At 36.6% G+C, this 13,536-nt stretch overlaps 1 protein-coding gene across 1 annotated transcript in view; it reads right to left on the reverse strand.

Moving 5' to 3' along the window:
- LOC107716369 (GDNF family receptor alpha-4-like) overlaps positions 1–13,536 on the reverse strand; it is a 63,361-nt gene that overhangs the window by 17,198 nt on the left and 32,627 nt on the right. The window contains exon 2 of the mRNA XM_016522780.1: positions 515–790. Coding sequence (XP_016378266.1) covers positions 515–790 — 276 coding nt within the window. The remainder of the gene's footprint in view (positions 1–514; positions 791–13,536) is intronic.

Raw genomic sequence — 13,536 nt, forward strand, 5'->3', positions numbered from 1 at the left:
ATATATATAAGAAATTAATACTTTTACTCAGCAAGGAAGCATTAAATTGATCAAAAGTGGCAGTAAAGTTTTTTATAATTACAAAAGATTGCTATTTTAAATAAATGCTGTTCTTCTGAACTTTCTATTCACCAGAGAATCCTAATCCTAATCCTGTTTTCAAGATTGATAATAATCAGAAATGTTTCTTGAGCATCAAATCAGTATATTAGAATGATTTCTGAAGATCATGTGACACTGAAGACTGGAGTAATGATGCTGAAAATACAGCTTTGATCACAGGAATAAATTACATTGTAACATATATTCACGTAGAAAACCTTTAAATTCCTTTAAGTTCATTTAAATTGTAATAGTATTTCACAATATTACTGGTTTTACTGTATTTTTGATCAAATAAATGCAGGCTTGTGAGCATTCAAAATATATTCTCTCTGTATATATACATACACAGTATTTCTGTGTACATCTTAGTATTTAGAAAAAAAAAGTAAAATACTATCATGTTACTCGCCATGCATGCCAGACTGGTGGAGACTCCAGTATATGCTGAGACAGTTTTTCTCTCTCTTCATGCCTCGTCTGCACTGGCAGCCGTGCAGAGGGCTGGACAGCAGGGCGGAGATGGCGTTTGCGCACTGACTGCGGGCTCCAGGGCCGAGTTTCATGCTGCCGTTACCGGCGACGCACTGGCGCAGGGTCCGGAGACGCGGGCTGCAGGTCTCATCACTGGAACAGGTGTCTCCCGCTATGAGACAGTCTCTCCCCGCAGAAAGCAATACCTGCAAAGCTAAAGGCAATAAAGAAGGGATTTAAATCAAATTCACCATCAAAGCTTTGCCAGATGTGGTTTACTAGAGGTGTATAGTGTATTTTATTGATATCATTTAGAAAGCAAACAACCAACACAGCAATATTCATCTTGTCAGCATCAGAAACAGTGGCCACCAGACACAAACGTCTCCATTTCCATCAAATAACCATCAGGTTTCACAGGCTAGCCTCAAACACCTGCACTTCATCAGATACAATCACATCCCATCTGCCGTTCAAATGTAATTATTCACTTTCACTAACTACAGCCTGCTGATCCGGGTCTTGTCTGTTACCATACTCTCTGTGTTGTTTTTACAACATACACTCTTCATAAATTGCATTTAGAGTAGCTGCATTCTGTATATTGATATGTTGTTTTTAACCCTCATGTTGTATTATAGTCATTTTGACCCGGAGAGGATTTTCATAAAAATGCTAGTTAATGTTATTGCACTGGACTAAAACGAAGACTATATAAAAACTTTCTATTTTTTCTTCACACCTTGTTACAGTACACTTGTGGTGTCCCCGGTCAAAGTTAAAACAAAAAACTAAGTAACTGGCTTTACTTGTTTGAAAAAGTAACTCAGATATTTTCGTATAAATTAAAAAGTAATGTGTAACTTTACTAGTTACTTGAAAAAAAGTAATCTGATTACGTAACTCACATTATTTGTAATGCGTTACCCCCAAGATTTATTCTCAAAAATTATTTTTTTTATTTTTTTTTATTAAAAAAATCTGAAGTAGCCTACATAAGCTCAGGCCTATGACTAATCAGCACCAAATAGAAATACAAAACCTGTGCTAATTGAAAGAAAACAAGCTGACGAAGATTGAATCCAATATTTAATGGAAGATTTGCAAGCTATTTGTAAAAGGCTAGGCTTTTCAGCACAGCACAAGGATTAAATGCAACGTACATTTCAGGATGTATTTGATGAAAAAATGATTTTTATTGCAGCAAAGTTGGGAAAACATCTGACAAGCTTGTGATGATGATAATAAATATTCAAAATCTTTTGAACTGTAATATGATTCAAATTTGTAGGCCAGTCACAGGCGTCATATATTGCATAAGCATTTGCTTTTATTTGATATATTATACATTAACTGGCAAATATAAGTGACTTTAGAATTTGAGGTCAGTAACACGACAAGCTTCTAATCCTGGAGATGTAACTTCCTAGAGAGTCAGAATGAATGCATTTACATAAAATACAAGATGACACTCAGAGTCGTTTCCTGAAATGACATACAGACAGATGCATACATAAAATATTCTACAGGTTGCAACACCATCTGTTAATCCACTGATTAAATTGCATGAGAAGAGGGCTCTGAACGAAATTCAAACAAAAGGAGGAAAAAACATTATTTCAACATCTAACAGATTTATGCATGTGCTAGTGTTTTGAACTAATGACGACGTCAAATAAGAGGTAAAATCACAAGCACATTTTTGGACTCAAACGCAAATGAACAGCTCACTGTTGAAACGTATCGTTGCATGACTTTGACGCGGCTTTTCATCCATCGGTGTGCTTGTCGGTGATAACCTGATGTTTTTCAGCCTCAGTTGGGAATAGCAGAACCTGTGGGCTGATATTTTGTACCCGAAAAACTCAAAGGCTCTCTGACAGATGCAACCATATGCAGACAGTTTTGTGGAGGCAGGGAAGGCGATGTATCATGACTACAGACATGAGAATAAATCAACATGACAGCGGGCAAAATGAGACTTTCCATATCTTATTGGAGCATTGTTCAACATTAGTGCCTGAGCTGGATTAGGGAGGGAATAGTCTGATAAAAAACCAGCCCAGCCACCGTCTGATCAAACCAAACACAGCGAGACAATTCATTATTTCAATTAAACAAGCCTCTCCTCTCCCTTCCACCAGACTAGGACACACATTAATGAGGGACGCTGCTTTCTTAACTTTAGTTCCTGATGCATGTGTAATTTATTCCTTTTCTTTGTTTATTCAAGATTTACGTTAAGGACTGGAAACCGTGGCCGTGAGAGAGACGGGTTTGAGCTAATTCATATGGGAGTGAGGTAAAAAGCTTGTTTGTTAAGCCCTGAACAACCGGCCCTCGAGACTGGCTTCTGTAATGTGTGATGATCATTTCTGCTCTAATGACTGGAACGGCACGCCGTGATGAATGTCAGATTTTTTCCTCATTATGCAAAATCTGACACTCATAAAGATCATGTTTAGTATCTATATTTATACAAGGCTATATATAATTGTTTACGGCTCTTAGATTTCAAATGACGCGTCTGTAAAATCTGCATTTTAGCTCATTAGAATTAGCTGTTAAAATAACAACAGAAACTTGTATTTTGTAATGTGACAGTTACAAGGGTCATATTTGGTCATATTCTGATTTTGTATATAAGTGACGTTATTACCATAACCTGAGTAAGACCGTATTCTGGTTAAAAGAAAAAAATATCTTTTTAATATTCATTTATATTTACACATTCAAATCAAAGTAGCTCTGCAAGCAGCTGTTAAAAATCAAGCAACAATATAAAAACATTTTTGGATTTAAATGTGATTTTAACTGTCAATTTAGAATGTTTAACATAGCAAAATTAAGGGGAAAAAATAAGAATATAAACAAGACACATATTCATTCAAATAAAAAAATAGTAACAATTAATGAAACTTAACAATGCATGTTCCCTTAAACAAGAAAGAATTTTCCACTTTGCTAAATATTTTAATGCAAATTAAAGTCTGTAATAAAGCTTAAAATTTAAAAATTTAAAAAACAGTAAAACTTAACACATATGTTCCCAATAATTATAAATTCCATAAATCATTTTTACACATCACAGACATTTCAACATAAATTTATTTTTTACCCAACAATGACAATTCTGTCTTCAATTACTTCAATTACTTAACCTGTATGAGTTTTTTCCTTCTGTTAAACACAAAAGAACATATACTAAATAATGCTGGAGTTGACGGCAGCCATTGACTTCCATAGTATGGAAAAAAAATACTATGGAAGTCAATGGCTACCATCAACTCTTTGGTTACCAATATTCTTCAAAATATCATCTTTTGTGTTCAACAGACTAAAGAAACTCGTAATTTCAAGAAACTCAGGTCTGAATCAAGTGGAGGGTGAGTAAATGATGACAGCATTTTCATTTTTGGGTGAACTATCTCTTTAATTTGGAAGCTTTTCTAATATGTGATCAATTAATTTATTGGCATATAACATAAGAAATGTTTTTAATTCATTTATTTGTGAATATGAAACTATAAAAACACATACTAAATGCGAAGTTATCAACAGCTCGTGATCAACATGTAAAGCTGACCTGCGCTCTCAGAAAAAAAAAAAAGGTACAAAAGCTGTCACTGGGATGGTATCCTTTCAAAAGGTACATCTTTGTACCTTATTTACCCCTAAAAGGTACATTTTAGTACCTTAAATGTACATATTTTTGTCCTTAAAGTTGACATATTAGTAACTTTTGAAAGGATACTGCCCCTGCAGTGACAGCTTTTGTACCTTTTTTTTTGTACCTTTTTTTTTTTTGGAGAGTGTACTTTCACCTGATATGCACAAGTATACACTAAAGGGACTATCAACATAAAGAAAAGTTGCACATTTCTGATTTTAAGCACCTCTTCCACAGTTCCTGGCTTAACTTGTTTTGAACCCACAACACTTCAAGACCCTATATATGATCAAATAAAGAAAAAAAAATCAACAAAAATGTTGTCTGAAAAAACAAATGTGCTATTATTGAATAAACGGTGTGTTTGACTCTATATCTTTCCTTCACACTCTTGCAATCCTGCAGGCCGCACAGTATTACCAATATGTTCTCTGTTTGAGGGTGCGTGTCAGTCAGGCTCTGAATGCCTATTCATGCAGTCTCTTTTCAGATGCTCAGCTGGAGAGGCGAGAGAACAGAGATGTGTGAAGGTGAAAATGTAATGTTAGCTGCCAAATCATAATCTAATAATATGCCAAATCATAATCTAAAAATATTCGTTAGCTAACGTGACATTTTCTGAATGTTGAATCATGAATACTGACAGTATTGAACGTTTTAATAGAGGCAAGTGTGAACTGAGATTTTAAAGCTGTGCCAGAGGGCGAGATTTTCAAAATATTGCATATTTTTCCTATTTTAATTTTTGTTTTGAAAGTATGGTAAAAACTGGTAAAATGTACCAACAATCACATTTAAAAAATATACACTTTTTGATATACCATTAAAAAAAAAAAAACAGGTAGCCCATCTGAATTAGGACATTTAGGCTATCCATCTAATAGTAGCCTACCAAAATCTTATTACACATAATTCAGCCAATCAAAAGCTCTACTAGTCACTTTTCTTTTAGTTCATAATTGTCATCCACGGCACATCAAAGCTAATGGACTTTCAACCAGAATATTATAGCTTTTGCTTCTATATTTTGTACACACACACACACACACACACACACACACAACACACACACACTAGCGAACACACAGTCTATTTCAAGCGGCACCAGCACTGTATGTAACTATAAAACACAAACTCGCTCTAAGGTTAACAGTGGATACACATAATTCAGCCAATCAAAAGCTCTACTAGTCACTTTTCTTTTAGTTCATAATTGTCATCCACGGCACATCAAAGCTAATGGACTTTCAACCAGAATATTATAGCTTTTGCTACGTATAGAGACATCGGCTTGTAACTATACTCTAATTACTATTTTTTAAATTATAGATTACTCCGTTACTAAAAGAGTAATCAAATTACAGTAACGCGTTACTAAGTAATGCGTTACTGCCCAACACTGCATATAAGTCTAGTTTTTATATTTTATTTAATTTCAGTTAATGTTAGTTTTATTTCAAGTAACCCATTTTGGTCACACTTTATTTTAAGGTCCAATTCTCACTGTTAACTAACTATTAACTATGACTTTTGACTCAATATTCTCCTAATATGCATCTTAGTAATAGTTAATAAGGTAGTTGTCAAATTTAGGTATGGGGTGGATTAAGGATCTAAAATATAGTCATGCAGAATAAGACATTAATATGTGCTTTATAAGTACTAATAAACAGCCAATATGCTAGTAATATGATAGTAATGCTAGTAAGAAAATTGTACTGACTGGTAATGTTTTCATCTACCACTTGTTGGATCCTCAAAACCACAAATAAGCACGTGATTGATTCAGTGCATGTCATTAAAATATCACTTCAGCCTGGTGCAATTCAAAGTTATCCTAATGTATGTTATGTAGCCTATAGGTTTGCGATACTTACATCAGTCTATTTAATGACTGTTTGTTAATGACAATGTGTAAATACATATATTCACAACAAAGTTTTGTAAAATAATAAAATTCCATAATAAATTAATAATGCTATTCAGAAAGAAAAAAACACATTCAAATATACCAAAATATTTACGGTTGTTGTTTAGCATATCATGAGGTCTAATTGTTAGTTTGAATAAACTGAATCACTTAGTAATTGATGTTAATTAATATCCCAGGGCAAATAATGGTGAGTAATCACATACTTCTCCTTCTTCTATCCAAATATTTGATATTTTAAGTGAGCGTGCAAAGAGCCAACACTGCGATCAAGTGTTCATAAACTTTCAGAGCTGCAGTAGTGAAAAGACAGATGGTCAGTCGCGCGACTCCAACGGCAGCCTGAAACCCCAGCCTCTCTCCATCGCAAAGAGTGTCCACTAATGCTGCATTGGCAGAAGCCAGAATAGACACCATACATCATGAATGCAAATGAAGTGCTTGATTTGACATTTCCAATAAGCCTGTCTCAGTGTACCAGTGGGTTTAGCCAATTAACCATGTCAGTAATCAATTCCTTCAGAGCCCCGTGCTAAGTCTTCACTTCTCCTCGCACATAAATCAAAGACAGATTAGCCGATCAGTTACCCAGATGCACCAAACTAACGACCCACTTTAGAATGGATGAGAGTGGAAATGAAAGTTAATGGACTCTGTTAGGATGACACCAACAGAGCCGTTTTATACCTTCACAAATGCTCTCTGTGAGGAAAGAAAATTATGTTGTTCTACAAATGTGAATGTCATTTTAATTACAATCAAACAGAGAGAACTATTTTATATGACTAAGGTGATTTTTTTATATAACTTTATATATATATATAGTAATATGAACACAACCTTCACACACATCTGATTGACAGATAAACCACACATTTCATTGTTGTTTTATTTTGTGGATATTTTAGCAAGTAGTTTGCTTTGTACATTCAGTTTAATAACATAAAGTTAAAGAGGGTAAACTTTATCATTCAGCTGAACTGTGCATACCTCATATGTTCTTACTTCTTACTTAAACCAGTTTAATTTGTCGTTGACATTTTGTCACTGAAAGGTTTCCTTAAAGGTGTATGTAGTTCACCCAAAAATGAAAATTTGCTGAAACTCATCCTCAAGCCATCCAAGATGAGTTTGTTTCTTCATCGGATTTGGAGAAATGTAGCATTGCATCACTTGCTCACCAATGGATGTGAATGGGTGCCGTCAGAATGAGAGTCCAAACAGCTGATAAAAACATCACAATAATCCACAAGTAATCCACACCACTCCAGTCCATCAGTTAACATCTGGAGAAGACAAAAGCTGCGTGTTTGTAAAAGACAAATCCATCATTAAGATGCATTTAACGTCAAACTGTTGCTTCTGACTAAAATATGAGTCCATAATCCATAACAACGCTTCCTCCAATGAGAAAGTCCGTCTCCTGTTGTCTCTCACATCAATTTCCACTGACATACAGTATGTGTTTAGAGCTGTTTTGGCTTGTAAACGGTGCTTGATTTGTGCATATTTCACTCCTGATCTGGACAAGATGGCTTTTTCACTGGAGAAAGCAATATTATGGGTAGATGATTTGTATTTTAGCTGGAAGCAATAGTTTTGATGTTAAATTATGGATTTGTTTCTTACAAACACACAGCTTTTGGCTTCTCCAGATGTTAACTGATGGACTGGAGTGATGTGGATTACTTGTGGATTACTGTGATGCTTTTATCAGCTGTTTGGACTCTCATTCTGACGGCACCCATTCGCTGCAGAGGATCCATTGGTGAACAAATCTGATGAAGAAACACACTCGTCTACATCTTGGATGACCTGAGGGTTAGTGAATTCTCAGCACATTTTCATTTTTGAGTGAACTATTCCTTTAACCTCGAGTGCTATTTTTCTTTGTGTGTCCTCTTTTGTAATGCTTTCAAGGTTTTGTCAGGATCTGCACTATTTTACTTTTTAATATATAACGTTTCATGTTCCATCTTCCGTCTAATATCTTTAGACAGTTAAAAACAGCCCTGACCATGAAGAAGATAAGTTGGAGATGGTGAGAACTAACTAACCTGTTCGCCAATTATTAGTGTCATGCAAACGATACATTTTATACGCGTGGCAGCCAGAGGCACAATGAATGTTCGTTAAAACTTAAAGAGCATGAATCTTGAATGAGGGTGAATTCACAGCTCAAATATGAGGTGCTGGCTAATGACAGCCTAGCCGCACATCGCTGGCCTTTACGTCACACACGGAGAATCATGTAGAACTTGATTCTCACACAAACATTTCATTACGCACAACACTGAAAGAGATGATATTAAATTTAGAACAGCCAATCAAAAGTTTGAGGGCTTTAAACATTAGCATGCTGAAAATACAAGACGCCACAGACACAATTACTCAACTGGGCACAAAAACCACTCACTGACATCAAAGGAAAATAAATTGCTCTTAGAAAATTGAGACAGCAAAACATTTTAAGATGTTTAAAAAACTGTAGGAATCACAACTCTTCCAATCTATATGCAACGCATCATGCATATTTTTGGTGTACCAGAGATACAGCCCAGAGCAAAGACAGATTTGCTTGTACAATGTTTTGATAGAGAAGCAATTTCAAAAAGTCAGTTCCAGGGGAAATATGTCCTCGTCTTCCTGTGCAACGCAGCTTTAGTACTGAAAATAAGAGATATTTTATCTGCTGTTCAATATAGTGAAAAAGTTTCATAGTTAATAAGTGTTTCTCAAACCGTTTTATTTGCAGAGTATTCCTACATACTGTATAATCAAGACACGCTTACTGATTAATAGACAGCTGAATTTGACAAAAAAAAATGTCACTTTCCTCATTTATAAAAAATGTGCAAGAGAATAATCTGTGAAAACCCATAAATAAGGATGCAATATTATTCACAAGTCAAGCGTATGCTCCTAACGCTGCATATAAAGGCTGATTCTATCACATTCAGCTCCTCTGTTCAGGAGTTTCCTATAAACACACAATGAACAACGAAGAGAAGCCAGTAGCATTTTATCACCAAAAATGGGATAAAATGCATCAGCCACAAGCGGAATGGGAAAAAAAACATTAAGGCCACCTAGTGTCTTCTAACAGTCCGCATAAAATAGACCTTGAATCTTGTAAATGCCGTTATAATATAATGTTGATGGCTCTGGAAAGTCAATGCTAATCAGCCTGTCTGATGCATTGTACACGGTGGCCTTCCTTTAATCATGTATTTTGTCAGTAGTAGATGCCTATTCCCCACGGCTCACTTCCAGCAACAAAACACAGGCTGGTGATTTATCTGCGGACATCACAAGAGGCACGTCGCTCTCGTAATCTCACACAAAGGCACAGAAGCATGCGGTTCCCAACAGAAACATGAAATCACCTGCTGCACAAACATTTACATGTTCCCATTTCTTCACATACCTGATCGCAGCTTTTAGATCAGATCAGCTTCTGTGCACTTGTCACTGCATGTTTATGAATGTCTACATGTGCTGCACTTGGGTTCCGGAAGATGTTTCAGAGAATTCCTCAAACCAAATCAACCAGCTTTGAGAGGGATCACATTACACGCTTTTTGTTTTAAAGTAAAAATTGGAGAAAACTGGAGAACTACTAATCCCACAAAGTGTTGCGATTTACGTCACTGAATTAAAAGGTACTGTAGGCTATATGTATTACTGACTTATTGTCTATAATATAAAATAATATAATATACATTTAAATATAGTAAGAAAATAGTATAAAAAAACAATACATATCACCATTTAAAAGTTTAAGATCAGTTTTTTATGTTTTTGAAAGAAGTGCCTTAATGCTCACCCATGCAGGCTGCATTTATTTGATCAAAAATACAGTAAAAACTGTAATATTGTGAAATATTATTACAAAATGTATTAATGTGATGGCAAAGGTGAATTTTTTTTTACTATTTTCAGTGTTTGTTGCTTAATATTTTGTGTGGTACATTTGATAAAAAAATCTAATCAAAAATCAACTTTGGCTATTAAAGGGTTAGTTCACCCAAAAATGAAAATTAGTCCATAAATTACTTACCCTCAAGTCATCCCAGGTGTATATGACTTTCTTCTTTCAGACGAATAATTGTCTTTGATCTTTCAAGCTGTTTAATGCCATTCAGCGGGTGTTGCATGCATCAGTCCAAAAGAAGTTAAGTAAAAAGCACCCATCCATAAAAAAAAGTGTCTCACACGGCTCCGGGGGGTGAACAAAGGCCTCCTGTAGCGAATTGATGCGTTTTTGTAAGAAAAATATCCATAATAAAAAATTAATAATCACTTTAATGTAGCTTGCGCCAACAGTTGTACACGGAAGCAGCTCCGGACTGATGACGTATGAGGTCGGCTTTGCGCATGCTCCGCTCAGAAGTGACGAACACGGAAGCGCAGGGGAGAGATCAAAACAAAACAACGGTCACTAATTAGAAGTACAAAACGAGGATTTGTAAAGAAGAATGTCGGAGGATTTCGTGGGCTAATTTTCATTTTTGGGTGAACTAACCCTTTAAATGTGAATTTTTTTTTTGTTTGTTTTTTGTTTAAATCACACTGATTTGTGGGTTTGAAGCACATACTATCACTTAATAATCTCAAAGGTCATGGTAAATTCATCTTTAAAGGTACAAGCATATGTTGTCATTAAAAATGCATCACTCCCTGAAGAAAATGAATGTGATTTTTGCATCTGGAACCGCACTGTAGCGCTCTATAGAAAGTTAACACTACAGTCTATCAAAGTCAACTTGTTTTGTGTCACAGTTCAGATGAACCCTAAACGCGTTCGCTGCATGGAGGATGACTATCAAAAAGCAGATATAATCCGTTGAAATAAAGCTTGTAATTGGCCATGCCTGGAGTTATTTACAGGATGTCGATAGGTTCACTCGCAGGACTAAGAGTTCACTTCAAACAAACACACCAACAGAGCTCCGGGCTGCTTGCCAAAGTCTCAGGACAACAGGCGCACGCACCCGATCGCACTTCAAAACAACACTTTCTTATTTACTGACCGCAGAGAAGCCGAAAACAGGAGGAACAAACAAAGATGGCAATTAGTTACACACAATTGACTACCTCAGAAGGTGAAATGCAACATTGCAGTCATTTAGCCAAACTGGGAGGTTGGATTCTGACAGTGAGCATTTATCCTTGTTGCCGGAAAGACAATGGGATGAGAAAGGGCAAGACTCGATGGTTTGGTCTGTATCGGGAGGCTGCTCTGGTAATGCGGGGCCATGCTATAGCAGGCTGCATTAATGAAACATTGCCGTCTGCACTTCCAGCATGCCTTGTGGCTTGAATAGAGATAAATCCTCCTCAAACCCAAAGCCTGAGAAGTTTGGGAGCTAAAATGAATTGTGAAAATTTGAATGAATAATAGAATAAACTCTTGTTACACATGCAGATTTCGTACTTATCCGTTCTGGTGTAATTGCCACCTGTACACTATCTGTACCGACTGACAAAAAGCCTCTCATACCCGCAGGATATATAAAACACAAGAGAGTGTAAATGCGGGGGCGCTTCTATTTGTATTCATAAGAGATTGCATAGCGAGTGAGCGACTGTTTAATTTCAGCCATTCTGCCGAGTTATAAAACAAGCATTAATTTAAAAAATGTCTAGTTAAAATCAGGTGTCGGCAGATTCCGCTTCTATTTGTATTCAGAAGAGATTGCATAGCAAGTGAGTGTCTGTTTAATTTCAGCCATTCTGCCGAGTTATAAAACAAGCATTAATTTAAAAAATGTCTAGTTAAAATCAGGTGTCGGCAGATTCCCATATGCACCGATGGCTTGTCAAGCCTCAACACCCCCCACAACAAAAGGCTTTTATCTTAAGACAGGGTGCATTGACATTACAGCAGCCACAGAACCTGTTGCTTCATAATGGTAGCAATTAACTTATCTGCATATTGTCCTTCACTGAGCGCGGAGCAAGAGCGTGACTCATCTCATTTTTTCCGGCCGTTGTGTGGTTGAGAGACCAATGTCATTAAAAACAAGGCTAGCGTCAGTCCTCCTCTAATGAATGATTATCAGGGTAAGAATGGAGCTTAGGACTCTGCCTCTTTATCATGCAAATATACTCATAAGTAACCCGCACTCCACTCGTGAACAGGTTAGAGGTTGGTCATTATTATGGACTAAATAGCCAAAAATGTAAATGTTAAATGGTTTTTGAAATGTACAATGTACAAGTGTCCATGTTAAACTGTTAAACACTGTCACAATAGCTTTGTTTATACATAATCTAATACCTTGTTTAAAATACACAAACAAAAACATTGCAATAAATAAATACAATTTAACATTTTCTGAAGAGCATTGTTATAGCTATATGTTTGCTAGGGTGTTTTGGGCGGATGTCAGAGCGTTGCTATAGCGATATGGTTGTTAGGGTGTTTCGGACGGTTATCAGAGCGTTGCTATAGCGATACAGTTGTTAGTGTGGTTTGGGTTGTTGTTGAAGCGTTGCTATAGCGATACGGTTGTTAAGGTGTTTCTGGTGGTTGTCAGAGCGTTGCTACAGTGATACAGTTGTTAGGGTGTTTCGGGTGGTTTTCGGAGAGTTGCTATAGTGATTCAGTTGTTAGTGTGTTTTGGGTGGTTGTTGAAGCATTGCTATAGCGATACGGTTGTTAGGGTGTTTCGGGTGGTTGTTGAAGCATTGCTATAGCGATACGGTTGTTACTGTGTTTTGGGTGGTTGTTGAAGCGTTGCTATAGCAATACGGTTGTTAAGGTGTTTCTGGTGATTGTCAGAGCATTGCTATAGGGATACAGTTGTTAGGGTGTTTCAGGAGTTGTCGGAGCGTTGCCATAGTGATATGGTTGTTAGGGTGTTTCGGGTGGTTGTCGGAGCGTTACTATAGCGTTACAGTTGTTGGGGTGTTTCGGGTGGTTGTTGGAGCATTGCTATAGCGATACAGTTGTTAGGGTGTTTCGGGTGGTTGTTGGAGCATTGCTATAGCGATACAGTTGTTAGGGTGTTTCGGGTGGTTGTTGGAGCATTGCTATAGCGATACAGTTGTTAGGGTATTTCGGGTGGTTGTTGGAGCATTGCTATAGCGATATAGTTGTTAGGGTGTTTCAGGTGGTTGTTGGAGCATTGCTATAGCGATACAGTTGTTAGGGCGATTCGGGTGGTTGTCGAAGCATTGCTATAGCGATATAGTTGTTAGGGTGTTTCAGGTGGTTGTTGGAGCATTGCTATAGCGATACAGTTGTTAGGGCGATTCGGGTGGTTTTCGAAGAGTTGCTATAGCGATTCAGTTGTTAGGATGTTTCGGGTGGTTGTTGGAGCATTGCTATAGGGATACAGGTGTTAGGGTGTTT

The sequence above is a fragment of the Sinocyclocheilus rhinocerous genome, unplaced genomic scaffold (genome assembly GCF_001515625.1).
Source record: "Sinocyclocheilus rhinocerous isolate Xijiao unplaced genomic scaffold, SAMN03320098_v1.1 scaffold89, whole genome shotgun sequence".
Taxonomy (NCBI): domain Eukaryota; kingdom Metazoa; phylum Chordata; class Actinopteri; order Cypriniformes; family Cyprinidae; genus Sinocyclocheilus; species Sinocyclocheilus rhinocerous.